General features: G+C 44.2%; 1 protein-coding gene across 1 annotated transcript in view; it reads right to left on the bottom strand.

Annotated features, from left to right (window-relative positions):
* LOC115471875 (vitellogenin-A2-like) overlaps positions 1–14,904 on the bottom strand; it is a 94,434-nt gene that overhangs the window by 40,820 nt on the left and 38,710 nt on the right. Inside the window, exons 19-24 of the mRNA XM_030205771.1 lie at positions 12,341–12,526; positions 9,842–9,983; positions 8,105–8,327; positions 7,841–8,013; positions 4,462–5,055; positions 2,346–2,396 (exon numbers count right to left, since the gene is read on the bottom strand). Of these exons, the coding sequence (XP_030061631.1) occupies positions 2,346–2,396; positions 4,462–5,055; positions 7,841–8,013; positions 8,105–8,327; positions 9,842–9,983; positions 12,341–12,526 (1,369 nt within the window). The remainder of the gene's footprint in view (positions 1–2,345; positions 2,397–4,461; positions 5,056–7,840; positions 8,014–8,104; positions 8,328–9,841; positions 9,984–12,340; positions 12,527–14,904) is intronic.

Raw genomic sequence — 14,904 nt, 5'->3', positions numbered from 1 at the left:
TTTTCAGGATTTCCCCAATGAATATGCAAAAGATCTATTTGTATACAATGGAAGCAGTGAATGCAAATAGATCTCATGCATATTCATTGGGTAAATCCTGAAAATCCAACTGAGTTGCAGCTCTCGAGGACTGAGGTTGCCCACTCCTGGTTTACAGCATCTGGAGGAAAGGGAGTCCTGGTCATTGTTCAGAGTGACACCTAGTGGTCATATTTAGAACCAATGATGCAAGGTTCCTAAAGGAACTCTGCTGCATGGCTTTTGGCCTCAGAACTGAGGGGCCCTTTTACAAAGGTGTGGGAAGGCTAATGCACAGGTAGTATGCGGCCAATCAGCAGTACCACTGGGGTAGCACATATGCCCCGTGGTAATTCCGATTTTGGCACTCGCTGAATCCCACAGCGTACGCTGCATTGTTACCACATGGGTAGCACGTGAGCCCTTACTCTAGGTCAATGGGTGGTGTTAAGGGCTCAGGCTGTAAGTAGGCATGTACTACTTTTAATATTAGCACAGGGCAGGCCCATTTCCTGGCCTATTAAAAAATAGCCTTTTTCACAGCTGAGGTAAAAAATGGCCCAGTGAGTCTGACGTCGGTGCCGGGCAAGATGGTGGAGGCTATTATTAAGAATAAAATTGCAGAGCATATACAAAAACATGGACTGATGAGACAAAGTCAGCACGGATTTAGTGAAGGGAAGTCTTGCCTCACCAATCTAATGCATTTTTTTGAGGGGGTAAGCAAACATGTGGACAATGGGGAGCCGGTTGATATTGTATATCTGGATTTTCAGAAGGCGTTTGACAAAGTGCCGCACGAAAGACTCCTGAAGAAATTGCAGAGTCATGGAATCGGAGGTAGGGTATTATTATGGATTAAGAACTGGTTGAAAGATAGGAAGCAGAGAGTAGGATTGCGTGGCCAGTATTCTCAGTGGAGGAGGGTAGTTAGTGGGGTCCCGCAGGGGTCTGTGCTGGGTCCGTTGCTTTTTAATGTATTTATAAATGACCTAGAGATGGGAATAACTAGTGAGGTAATTAAATTCGCCGATGACACAAAATTATTCAGGGTCGTCAAGTCGCAGGAGGAATGTGAACGATTACAGGAGGACCTTGCGAGACTGGGAGAATGGGCGTGCAAGTGGCAGATGAAGTTCAATGTTGACAAGTGCAAAGTGATGCATGTGGGTAAGAGGAACCCGAATTATAGCTACGTCTTGCAAGGTTCCGCGTTAGGAGTTACGGATCAAGAAAGGGATCTGGGTGTCGTCGTCGATGATACGCTGAAACCTTCTGCTCAGTGTGCTGCTGCGGCTAGGAAAGCGAATAGAATGTTGGGTGTTATTAAGAAGGGTATGGAGTCCAGGTGTGCGGATGTTATAATGCCGTTGTATCGCTCCATGGTGCGACCGCACCTGGAGTATTGTGTTCAGTACTGGTCTCCGTATCTCAAAAAAGATATAGTAGAATTGGAAAAGGTACAGCGAAGGGCGACGAAAATGATAGTGGGGATGGGACGACTTTCCTATGAAGAGAGGCTGAGAAGGCTAGGGCTTTTCAGCTTGGAGAAGAGACGGCTGAGGGGAGATATGATAGAAGTGTATAAAATAATGAGTGGAATGGATCGGGTGGATGTGAAGCGACTGTTCACGCTATCCAAAAATACTAGGACTAGAGGGCATGAGTTGAAGCTACAGTGTGGTAAATTTAAAACGAATCGGAGAAAATTTTTCTTCACCCAACGTGTAATTAGACTCTGGAATTCATTGCCGGAGAACGTGGTACGGGCGGTTAGCTTGACGGAGTTTAAAAAGGGGTTAGATAGATTCCTAAAGGACAAGTCCATAGACCGCTATTAAATGGACTGGAAAAATTCCTCATTTTTAGGTACAACTTGTCTGGAATGTTTTTACGTTTGGGGAGCGTGCCAGGTGCCCTTGACCTGGATTGGCCACTGTCGGTGACAGGATGCTGGGCTAGATGGACCTTTGGTCTTTCCCAGTATGGCACTACTTATGTACTTATGTACTTATGTACTTATGTACGCACCTAAAACACTACTGCAGGCAACATTTTACCCCAGCTTTGTAAAAGGACCCCTGTGATTGCAAAGACTAGATTAAGAACAGTTGGATAGTGGGAGGGAGGGTCTGTTAAAGTAGGAGAAAAACCCTGTAGTTGTAAATAAAGGCTCACAAAGCCAGAATTCCTGCACAGGTTCCAAATGATCTGGAGGGAGGGAACCCCCTCTTGGGCTGGAATAGAAGTTGTTTAGCTCAGTCTTCAGGGAGTTACTCCTATATTTAATTTTTTCAATGTAAGAGTGGACAAAATAAACTACTTACTGCTGGTTTGTACAGTGGTCTAAAGCGATATCTAGACTCACCCGATGTGACCTGCACATAGAAGAGAGTTAATTAAAGACAGCAGCTTTATAATAAAAATTATGACTTGTGTTGTTTCCATTAAAAAAAGACAACATCTTATGAAGCACAACTGAAGATCATTAGAAAATGGGATTTTTTTCCCCCAGAAATTCAGGAGGAGTCAGCTTAAGATAAGAAATATTTTTTCCTCCCGTTTCATAGTTTTCAGCAAATCTCTTTACTTAAGATCAGGCAACAAGGACAAATCGAACAAAATCAGGAGGCAATGTTCAGTGCATGGTGGTCAGCATGTTTTTGTATGGCAGCTGCTGCAGGTTGTTGTATACCCAGATTCTAGGCACTGAATACCGGCCCTAAAAATCCAGGTATAAACAGTGCAGGCATTTATCCAGGTATCGGTGATATATATACTGTTCTAAATTTATACAGGACTCCTTGTACCAAGCTGAGGTAAAAGGGACCCTGCAGTGGTGTTGGGGCATGGGAAAACCCATGTGCCAAGGCCCCCTTTTACCGCTGCCCAGTCAAAGGAAATTTCCGGTCTGGAACGGGAAATGGCCACGTGGTAAGTTAGCACAGACACCAAAGAGAGGGTAAAACAGCATACAAAATAATACAGAAACAAAAAAGCAACACAAAATAATTCACTTGGTAAGTTAAACACTTCTTGCCCAGCCATTTCCTGAGGGAGCCCTCATTACCTCCTTTTTAGGTGCCTGTGGTGCTGCCCGGTTACCGCCTATTTAAGAGGCGGTAGGGGTTCCAGCAAGAAAATTAAAAAAACATTTTCTAGCATGGGGATTGGCGTGCGACGGGAGTCGGATCTACCTCCAGGTTCTCCAGGGAGCCCGGCAGTAGGGCCGAATTGCCATTTGCCATTACTGAGGTAGCCCTGTCGCGGCTTGATAGAAGGGCCCCAGAGTTAGTTATCTGGTGAATTGACTGAAAATCACCGCTAACTGGATAAATGCCAGCTCTGCCCATACTCTATCCCCGCTTAGTAACTGCCAAGGCAGTCTGCCCAGATATTGGTTCCTTGGTATTTTTATGGAGTTCATTGACTTCACTTTACTGTCAACTAAACAATCTGAGGAGTACTAAGACTGCAAAATGATGGGAATAGATGGTTTGATTAGGCACATACTCCTCCGTCAGGAAAGCAGAATTAAAAATTAAAAAAAAAAACAAACAAAGCCAGGCTTCAAGAATCTTGACCTTCTCTCCTACCATGCTGACATTTCCGACTGTTTCAAAAGACAGCACAAAGGACCCAGCAGTAGAGAGTCACAAAACCCATTATTTGGCTTGTCTTTAGCCTTGGAGTCTTAGCCAACAGGTCCGAGGAAAGAAAGGGGGAGGGGCAGAAATAATGAATATTTTACAAACTACATTCTATGGAGATAACAGTCAGAGGCAGAACTAACATTTAAACAGACCTTCTTTAAACTATGAACTTCTTCTTGAGGTTGAGAAATGATTTAAGTCTATGGTAGTCCTATTATTAGGTTTCAATTTGCTGCTTTCAAGTTTTCATCTTTCACTGTGTCTATGTCTGAACTTGTTCATTTTACTATTGTTATGATGTTAACAAAATTATAAGTTTGATGTTAAACTGTACCTACTGTACACCGCCTTGGGTGAATCTCTTCATAAAAGCGGTTAATAAATCCCAATAAATAAATAATGACAAACCAAAATAAAATGATTTTATCCCCAGTACCCTGGGAAACTGTTTCTTTTCTTTGTTATGAAACCACAATTTCATCAACTGTACAACTCCCACCCTCTTCCTGTCATGGCAAAATATTATAGCAATGCCTGCACTTCAAATGCTTCTTTAGACTGGCATCACCACAAACGCTGAAATGAATTTCCCAAGCAGCGACTGTGTGTCACCTCCAGAATCTGCTGTAGTACCCTTCACTTTTTCATTCAACAGGTGCAGTTCAGAATCTAACTACTGACCCACTGGGTTAAACCTCAGACCCATTTTCTTGCCATTAAAATTGTCTTAAATTGATATCATTCTCAATATTATTTTCTGATGAGGTCACATGACATGCTGCTTTTTTACCTTCTCCCAGCTTGCTCTGCCAGTGCCTCTAGCCGAGCCATATTTCTGAGAACGCGAAGACTTTCCAGGTCGAGCCTTTGATTGACTGCTGCTGCTGCTGCTGCTCTGACTACTACTGCTGCTGCTGCCGCTTTGACTGCTGCTACTTCGACTGCTGCTGCTTTTGCTTCTGCTGCTTCTTTTGCTGCTGCTGCTACTGCTGCTGCTGCTGCTGCTACTGCTGCTGCTGCTACTGCTACTGCTGCTGCTGCTGCCAATTCTTTTGCTTCTTTTTCTGCTGCTGCTGCTGCTGCTGCTACTACTGCTGCTGCTGCTGCTACTGCTGTCACTGCTTTTAATTTGGTCTTTCTGTCTCGTGTCCTTGCTGGGATCTTGGGTTCCTCTCTTCCTCTCAGCACTGCTAGACTGACTGCTGGAGGAGCCATCCTTACGTTGACTCTTAGAGGATGAGGAGGAAGACGAAGATGAGGAGGAACTGGATGAAGACTGAGGTCTGACAATTTTAATGACTTCTGTAATTTCATCGTGATGTTTGCCAGAAGCATGTTTGTCTTCTTTTCTCTTGGATTTCCTATGCGAGCCTCCCTTTTGAATCTGCAAATCCAATTCCAACAATAATTGCCATCTATCTTTGCATTCTCTGGACATGAAACAGTATTTGACATCCTGCTGGATTCTGTTTTTGTTTCTAAAACCACAATTGACAAGATAGTGGGGATAGTGCTGGGCAGACTTATACGGTCTGTGCCAGAGCAGGTGGTTGGGAGGTGAGACTGGTGGTTGGGAGGCGGGGATAGTGCTGGGCAGACTTATACGGTCTGTGCCAGAGCTGGTGGTGGGAGGTGGGGCTGGTGGTTGGGAGGCGGGGATAGTGCTGGGCAGACTTATACGGTCTGTGCCCTGAAGAGGACAGGTACAAATCAAGGTAGGGTATACACAAAAAGTAGCACATATGAGTTGTCTTGTTGGGCAGACTGGATGGACCGTGCAGGTCTTTTTCTGCCGTCAGCTACTATGTTACTATTATGTTATTTGAAATGCCACTGATATAAAAATTAAGGGCCCAATATTCAAAAGGGTTTAATTGGGCAAGAAAGGCTTCTGCCCACTTGAGCCACGCTGAGTGGAATATTAGGGGATATTTAGCAGCACTTAACTGGGCAGTATTATTGACTATCTCCTCTAACTGCTGCAGCACTGTCCAGGTAGTGTTGGGGTGGTCTGGGAGTGGAGTCAGGGTGGTCTAGGAAGTTACCTTGGCACTGGCAATATTCAGTGCCTGTGCTTGCATAGGAACACTTAAATAACAGTCCTAACTTTGGCCAGTTTAACTATCCATATTTGACACTGAATATTGGCTGCAAATGCATAATTTCCACCAAATGAATATTGACTAGTAAATATTAAGTATACTCAGAAAGGAATAGGGTCCAAAGGTGCAAGGCAAAATGAAACAGCTTTGGGTGAATTTCTTTACAAAGTTAGTAAATAAATCCTAATGAAAAAGTACATACCATACATAAATATATTTGTTATGCTGCTATATATTAGTTTCCAAGACTGGTGTACTAGGCTACTCTAGATAAACTTTCAGCCTTGCACCAATGGTGTAGCTATGGGGGGCCTTGGCGGCCTGGGCCCCCCCAAATTGGATCTGGGGCCCCTGTTTGGCTGGCAGGGGTCCCCAACCCCCCCCCCCAGCTGAAGCCTTTCTCCAGTGCTGTTCTCTGCGCTTTGTTTGCCTGTCTTGCTTCCTCTCACGTCGCGTGCATACTTGGTTTTAGTGAAACTGAGCTTATGAGACTTCGAGCATGCTCAGTTTCACTAAAACCGAGCATGCATGCGACGTGAGGGGAAGCAGGGCAGGCAATGCGCAGAGAACAATGCTGGAGAAAGGCTTCAGCTGGTGGGGGTTGGGGACACCCAACTGTCAAGGTATGTGGGGTTGAGGTGGGGCAGGGGTTATGGCAGGGAGGTGGACCAAACTGTGCCCCTCACTTTGGGTTCCAGACCCCCCCAAACATTGAGGTCTGGCTATGCCCCCGTCTTGCACCCCCTCAATTAACTTTTAGGTCCCTAGACTCCCTCCGCCCTCAAGATTTGATAATTCAGCTAAACAATTATGATCAGGCCATTACTACCACTGCTCTAACAATTCTGTAAAAACACATAAAAGTTGAAAAGTAGGCACTGATGGTGCTTCAGTTTGTGTGGCTGTCAGGGCTTGTCATTTTGCTTAAATTGAAGCTGCTCTTTGCCTCCCCCAGAGATTTCTGCCCAAGGTGACCACCTTGTCTGCCTAATGGTTAAGCCAGCCCTGTAAATGTCTATTCCAACAGTTATTGCAGTCTCAAAGCAATAGATGTTCAGGCTTTACCTACTCATCCACAAATACCTTCACTCCTCAGTAACTTTTCTTTTGATATCGCCCCCTACACGACCCTTCACAACTTCTGATCATCGAGTAGGTTGACCTATCTGTATCCTTCTTCTCCATTTCCAATTCACAGCTCTGAGCTTTCTATCTCAAGGCACCCTATGCCTGGAATAGCTTTCTGAAGGCAATGGTCCTTATCTAGCCATATTCAAAATTTTCTTAAAAACCCATCTTTTTAGATTGCTTTTATAATTTAAAATACTGGTTCTTCCAGCTTATAACCATATTCACTATAATAAATACATTTCCTGAAACCTCTGATTGTCTTGTCTATCTGACTTGACTAAATTGTAAGCTGTAGTATGTAGGGACTGTCTCTTAAGAGTATCTATACAGTGCTTCATATCAGGGGCATAGGCAGACCTTCCATTTTGGGTGGGCCCAGAGTTAACATGGGTGGGTCCTTCCAACCCCCATCTTTACCCCTGTACATACATACAATATATAGTTGTTGTTTTTTTTATGACCCAGCGTCTGCCCATTTCTCTCTGAACCTCCTCCCCGGTTCTGCCTCAGAGCCGTTGGCCATTGCAATTCCTATAGGCAACCTGCACCACCCTGCAGGCTTCTCTCTACCACATCCCCAGCCAAAGAAACAAGAATTGACATCATTGAGGGCAGGACATGATAGACAGAAGCCTGCAGGGCTGGCACAGGATGCCTATAGGAATCGCTGCCGGCAGTAGCTCTGAAGTAGACCAGGAGGGGGTGGTTCTAGAGAGAGATGGGCAGATGCTAGACCACGAGTAGAGAAGAGGGAGAGAGAGTAGTGAGGCGCTGCCACTGAAGAGTTTTGGGGGCCTCATGGGCTGCTGACTGGGTGGGCCAGAGGCAAGAATGGGTGGGCCTGTGTCCACCCAGGCCCACCCTTGGCTACGCCACTGCTTCATATGACCCTAGTACTATAGAAATACTAAGTGGTAGTAATAGTAGTAGTTGTACCTTCAAGTCATTGTCTATTCCCAGGATCTTCTTCAGCTTTATTTGAATGATAGACTCTTCCAGTTCCTCTTCCTCGTGTTCCTCTGAGGCAACCAGTCTAATAACCTTGGCAGCTGCTTTTTCTCCCACCTGGATCTCCAGCTCCAGTTTTTCAATAGCTGCATGTGTGGCAGCTGTAGGCGACATATAGAAATATAGTATCATGTACACTTCTCCACCAATGCTCATGTAGGTAAATAAAGAAGTGGACCACTAGTGCTGTACCTGGCTTTAAAATGACTTTAGCTTCATGGATTCCAACTGATTTGTAAAAATATGAACTCCGAATATAACCAGCACTTATTGATCTGCCACCAAAACATAGTACAGCAGCAGAAGTTGCATTAATGCAAGCGCGATATTCATAGGGCTTTCTTCTTTCTGCATGATGCTCTTCTTCGGCAGAGTAAGGGTATTTCTTAGATATTATTTCCTCAGAGGCCCTTTCCTGCATTAAATGAAATCATATTACACATGGAGAAACATTAAAATATGCCTTAAAAACTTTTTATTTTGAGGGGTTCTTTTACAAAGGCATGCTGATGGTTTTAAGGTGCACTAATCATTAGTGTGCGCTAAACGCTAGCGATGTTCATAGAAATATATGGGCAACTTTAATGTTTACCGCACCTTTCTAAAAGGATTCCTGAATTATTAACAATAGTAACAATACTGCAACACGTGTAGCCAGGGCCGCTGAGAGCCAGATTCGGGCCCGGGACAAGGCCGCCCCGGGCCCCACCCCCACCCGAAGTCATCGTCGTCACTGCCGGGCCCCCCCACCCGAGGTCGCCGGCCCCCGTCCACCCACTACCGGGCCGGGCCCTGAACTAACCTTAAACACCTCCTTTCACCACCTTCGCAGCAAGCAGCAGCAGGGCAGACCTCTCCTTCCTTCCGTGCCCCGCCCTCGCGGACGTTACGTCAGGTGAGGGCGGGACACGGAAGGAAGGAGTGGCCTACCCTGTTGCTGCTTGCTGCGAAGGTGGTGAGGCATTTAAGGTTAGTTCCAAGTTACTTCCGGGAGCGACAGATGCGGGCGGGCCCGAACTGCGGTGGCGCTGGGCCCCCTCCGGAAGCCCGGGGACTTTTTTCCCCCTTGTCCCCCTTCTCGGCGGCCCTGCGTGTAGCACCATGAGTACTCACTATTCTTCAATATGAAAACAAGAATCTTCAACAACATTTCAACAGCTTTTCAACATCTCCTCCCCATCCCCTCTCACTGCTTCCTCACCTAACTTTTCATCCAAACACAACTATTCCTATTGTCCCTAAATTATGTGTGTTAATGAAATGGAATGCCTGGATTAATATGATTGTAAAAAGAAATCCGTGGGAGAGACACTGTCAAAACTCCTAAACAAAGAGTCAATCCCTTAAAATCCCACAACCATGGATCCAACGGCATATGCCAGAAGTGTGAACCACACAACTAATCATATAAAGTGTATAATTTATCATTTGTGAATGGGGTACACAGAGAGTTCAATATAGGCTGTATCCACAGCCGAGCTGATTTTCAGTGAGTCTAGCAGCAAAGCGGCTCACTACCAGGCTCTATACATCATAATTTACTCTCTTCAAAGTGTTTCCCCGATTTTTTGTGAATACACCACTACAAACGTAAAAAAAACATTTTTGGCATTTTTTCTGACTGACAGCGTTTGACAGGAGCTTTTGCTATCAAAATTTTGGGGAGTTGCATACTTATCCAAAGGATTTGCTTTTAATCAACTCCCTGCTTGTGTATCTTTATATTGAAATTTGGACCCGAGGCAGGCGTTGATTACGCCGAAAAACGGCCCGTGTCGGGTCTGATCTTAATAAAGGACTCCTGTTGTCTCAGTCTTGAAGACCCAGCTATGTATCTGGGTTGCTCCATGCAGCAGGCAGTGAACAAACATCACTCAAACACACCGACTGGCTTTTCTATAGAAACGAATACATTCAGAGCACATTTACCATTGTCCTTGGAGCTGGTGACAATCCTTTAGCCTCAAAAGGTTTACTGAGAATACTTTGCTGACCAGATTTGGGCACAACTGGTATCTTCTTTGCTGCAGTTGGATCTTCTACATTTCTTGTTACAGCCAACACCTCAATCCTGTGCATAAAATATTGATCAGAATTAAAGATATGCTACAGATTCCGTAACATTATCTCCTGTCATCTAATACTGACCATTTGCTCTTAGGATTTTCCTAGCCCCATTGTACACTAATATGCATAGTCTGGAAGATACTTTCATTTTGCTTGTTTTAAAGGGGTTCATTTTCACTAGGCTGCTAAGCAGTAAAGATAGGGTCAATTTTATAAGTTTATTTTTAGCCAAATTATTTTCCAAACCTAAGTGGTGAGGTTTTCAACTGAAATTCTCCTAAATCTAGCTGCCCAGAAAGAATTAGGAACTGTTAAATGTTTAGCTCAGGTTGCCCACCTAAACTTAACTGAATGGCACTGAAAGTCAAGGTTATCCAGCTACCTCAGGAATGGCCTTGGCTGCCCTTTCTTGACCAGCTAAATTTGTTCACTCTCAGGCTTATTTTCAAAAGAGAAGGACGCCCATCTTTCGACACAAATCGGAAGATGGGCATCCTTCTCACAGGGTCACCCAAATCGGCATAATCGAAAGCCAGTTTTGGGCGTCCCCAACTGCTTTCCATCGCAGGGATGACCAAAGTTCCCAGGGGCGTGTCGGAGGCGTAGCATCGTATGCGTCATCGACCCATAATGGAAAAAAAAAGGGCATCTCTGACTAGAATTTGGACGATTTTACCTGATCCAGTTTTTCTTACGATCAAGGCACGAAAAGATGCCCGAACTGCCCAGATGACCACCGGAGGGAATTAGGGATCAACTCCTCTTACTCCCCCAGTGGTCACTAACCCCCTCCCACCCTCAAAAAAGAACTTTAAAAATATTTTGTGCCAGCCTCAAATGTCATACTCAGGTCCATCGCAGCAGTATGCAGGTCCCTGGAGCAGTTTTCATGGATGCAGTGCACTTCAGGCAGGCGGACCCAGGCCCATCCCCCCCTACCTGTTACACTTGTGGTGGTAAATGTGAGCCCTCCAAAACCCACCATAAACCCACTGTTCCCACATCTAGGTTCCCCCCTTCACCTGTAAGGGCTATGGTAGTGATGTACAGTTGTGGGTAGTGGGTTTTGGGGGGGTTGGGGGCTCATCACACAAGGTAAGGGAGCTATGTACCGGGGAGCTTTTTCTGAAGTCCACTGCAGTGCCCCCTAAGGTGCCCGGTTGGTGTCCTGGCATGTCAGGGGGACCAGTGCACTACAAATGCTGGCTCCTCCCATGACCAAAGGGCTTGCATTTGGTAGTTTCTGAGATGGGCGTCCTTAGTTTCCATTATTGGCGAAAATCAGAAACGACCAAGTCTAAGGACGACCATCTGTAGGGACAACCTAAATGTCAAGATTTGGGCGTCTGCGACCATATTATTGAAACAAAAGATGGACGCCCATCTTGTTTTGATAATACGGGTTTTCCCGCCCCTGTACCAGGACGTCCTGCGAGGACATCCTCAGGAAAACTTGGGTGCCCCTTTCGATTATGCCCCTCTCTGTGAATTAATTTAGTAAAGTAGATGTAGCCAGTCACCAGGAGAAACTTTTTCAGAAGCAGATGCATTTGAAGATATAACTTGATGCAAATAATTTACCCACCCAACTGAACCATGGCGCTGATCTGGCTAAATGTACTTGTAGTGGGATATTTTTAGCTGCTATGTAGGATTCAAAATTACACTCAAGAGATTGAGTCAGTTAATACAGTCATAAATTGACCTCTTCGTGATTAATAATTACAGATATTTTTTCCCTGTATAAAACCAGGCAAGAAAGCACATTGTTTGGTTAACACAGGCAGTAACCAACAGCAGGGCAACTTTCAAAATGCTCTTTGACATCACATTATGCTCCATCTTCCCTGAGATTTCAGTGGAACTGCCTCAGCCATCTTAAGAGAGAAACAGAAGAAGGGATTGTCAAGGGAGCATGAAAAATGTGAGTCTGGAGTCATGGGTTTCTCTATTATGAAACTGCATAAATGGTTCTAAAGTCATTAAGAGGGGGAGGAGTGACAGACAAACTTGATGATCATACAAGGTTAGATTGCCTATCGAAAACTAAACTAAAATGGCAAAAAACATGTAAATGTGTTTGCACATGTTGCCCAAGGTTTTAATATGCTGAACATTCCCAAAGGGAAAACAACTCAATAGAAACAAAGCTATGCAGCAAGAACTTCATACAAAAAAATAGTATTAAATGGAATGTTTGCTTAGTTCTTAAATTTTGCATGATTTTTAACCAGAAAACTTAGAAGACATGATGTGCCTATTACAGAGGACGCTCAGGTTGACATTAATCCCTGGAGGTCTGCTTTGAAAAGGATAAAATTTGAATATTAGATTTAAAGTGAAAAACATTAAGCACTCTACCTTGTCGTTAGGATCTCAGTTTCTTGTTGTAAGGGCGTAGTCTCAATTTTAAAATTGTTTTCCTTCATGTCTGCTTTAGCTGTAAATTTTGCTGGAGCATTTGTACGTATATCAGCTGTCATTTCAATTCCAGTCTGGAAGAGCTCTGTATTGATTTCCACCACTGCCTTGGTATGCGTGGTTGTGCTTATAAGAAAGATCAGATATAAATGTCTCTCTTGCCATGCCAACATCCAAAAATAAAATTAATAAACACTGAAATATTTTGCTAATTGTTTATTAAGCAATAAGGTACAAAGCAATCAACATTGTCATTGTGGGACTACACAATAAGAGATACCAGAAAAAGAGGATATACCCTGTAATACTATTATCCATTCCATCGTCAAAAAGAGACATTCTATAGTCAACGTGATAGTAAGAACAGACATCCAGGTAAGTTGTACGATATAAGGCACTGCCATAGACTCATTAACTGCTGTAGTTTTTTAAAATCACATTTCAAGAAAATCCAACTGCAATAATGGTACTTCATGGACCCAGGGTGTTTTGTGAAAAGGGAGAGGGGGGGATTTAATGAAAAACATTAAGAGTCTGGAAGTCACAGAAGATCATTTAATGTGATGAAGCATGTGAGACATGAGTGTTCTTCAATAGAAACTGTATGGCTGAATTCTGGAAATGCTTGATGGGGAAATAAGAATCCAGCAGACCTGCCAGTTCAATCTAGAGAATATTAATGTATAGTCTAGGAGTCTGCAATGGATCAAATATGAATTAAGTTCTAGAAACCTACACACCTCCTCAAGGAAATTACAAGTGAGAAGTCAAGGAAATCTGAATCAATATCTAATTATCCAGAGACAGGAAGAGGAACAGCAAAACATGAGGGAAATAGTGGTTAGACATTAGAAAAGTTGAATTTTAGGACAGGTGTACACTGAGGCAGCAATGAACCAGTGGGTGGGACTGAAGAGGTCAAATGTGGGAAGGAAAACTCTGCAGTGATTATGACAATGCTTTGCAAAACTCTAACAAGGAATGAGGGCATCCCAAGAACAGACACAGATTTTTAAAAAAAGAAAAGAAAAAGGAAAGCACCCAAAACTAAGAGTTATGGTATACTATGAATTATGTGTAAGACCCAGTAACTTTATCATACAGCATAATATACAGCAGTGGTTTTCAAACCTGTCCTGGGGGACCTCCAGCTAGTCAGGTTTTCATGATATCTTTGCTTAAAACCCACCTCTTCAATGCTGCGTTCGGCACCTAACCCTTACCGTTCAGTGAATCCAGACTGCCCCAATTTGACTGCCCCTATCAGACCGACCGTTCACTTGTCTATTAGATTGTAAGCTCTTTGAGCAGGGACTGTCTCTCTTTGTTAAATTGTACAGCGCTGCGTAACCCTAGTAGCGCTCTAGAAATGTTAAGTAGTAGTAGTAGTAGTAGTAGATATCAACAAGGAATATGCATAAGAGAGATTTGCATGCCTACTACCTCCATCATAGGCAAATCTCTCTCGTGCATATTCCTCAGGGATATTACTACTACTACTACTACTATTTAGCATTTCTATAGCGCTACAAGGCATACGCAGCGCTGCACAAACATAGAAGAAAGACAGTCCCTGCTCAAAGAGCTTACAATCTAATAGACAAAAAATAAAGTAAGCAAGTCAAATCAATTATTGTGTACAGGAAGGAGGAGGGTAGGTGGAGGCAGGTGGTTACAAGTGGTTACGAGTCAAAAGCAATGTTAAAGAGGTGGGCTTTCAGTCTAGATTTAAAGGTGGCCAAGGAAGGGGCAAGACGTAGGGGCTCAGGAAGTTTATTCCAGGCGTAGGGTGCAGTGAGACAGAAGGCGCAAAGTCTGGAGTTGGCAGTAGTGGAGAAGGGAACAGATAAGAAGGATTTATCCATGGAGCGGAGTGCACGGGAAGGGGTGTAGGGAAGGACGAGTGTGGAGAGATACTGGGGAGCAGCAGAGTGAATACATTTATAGGTTAGTAGAAGAAGTTTGAACAGGATGCGAAAACGGATAGGGAGCCAGTGAAGCGACTTGAGGAGAGGGGTAGTATGAGTAAAGCGACCCTGGTGGAAGACGAGACGGGCAGCAGAGTTTTGAACCGATTGGAGAGGGGGGAGGTGACTAAGTGGGAGGCCAGCAAGAAGCAGATTGCAGTAGTCTAAACGAGAGGTGACAAGGGTGTGGATGAGGGTTTTGGTAGAGTGCTCGGAAAGAAAGGGGCGGATTTTACGGATGTTGTAAAGAAAGAAACGACAGGTCTTGGCGGTCTGCTGGATGTGAGCAGAGAAGGAGAGAGAAGAGTCAAAGATGACCCCAAGGTTTCAAGCCGAGGAGACAGGGAGAATGAGAGAGCCATCAACAGAAATAGAAAACGGGGGGAGGTGGGTTTGGGGGGAAAAATGAGAAGTTCGGTTTTGGTCATGTTTAATTTCAGGTGGCGTTGAGACATCCAGATAGCAATGTCAGACAAGCATGCTGAAACTTTGGTTTGGATGCAAGGTGAGATATCAGGGGTAGAAAGGTAGATTTGG

The sequence above is a fragment of the Microcaecilia unicolor genome, chromosome 6 (genome assembly GCF_901765095.1).
Source record: "Microcaecilia unicolor chromosome 6, aMicUni1.1, whole genome shotgun sequence".
In the NCBI taxonomy this organism is placed as follows: domain Eukaryota; kingdom Metazoa; phylum Chordata; class Amphibia; order Gymnophiona; family Siphonopidae; genus Microcaecilia; species Microcaecilia unicolor.
Note: the sequence above shows the minus strand (reverse complement) of the source record. Positions and strands in the feature narration are given on the sequence as shown.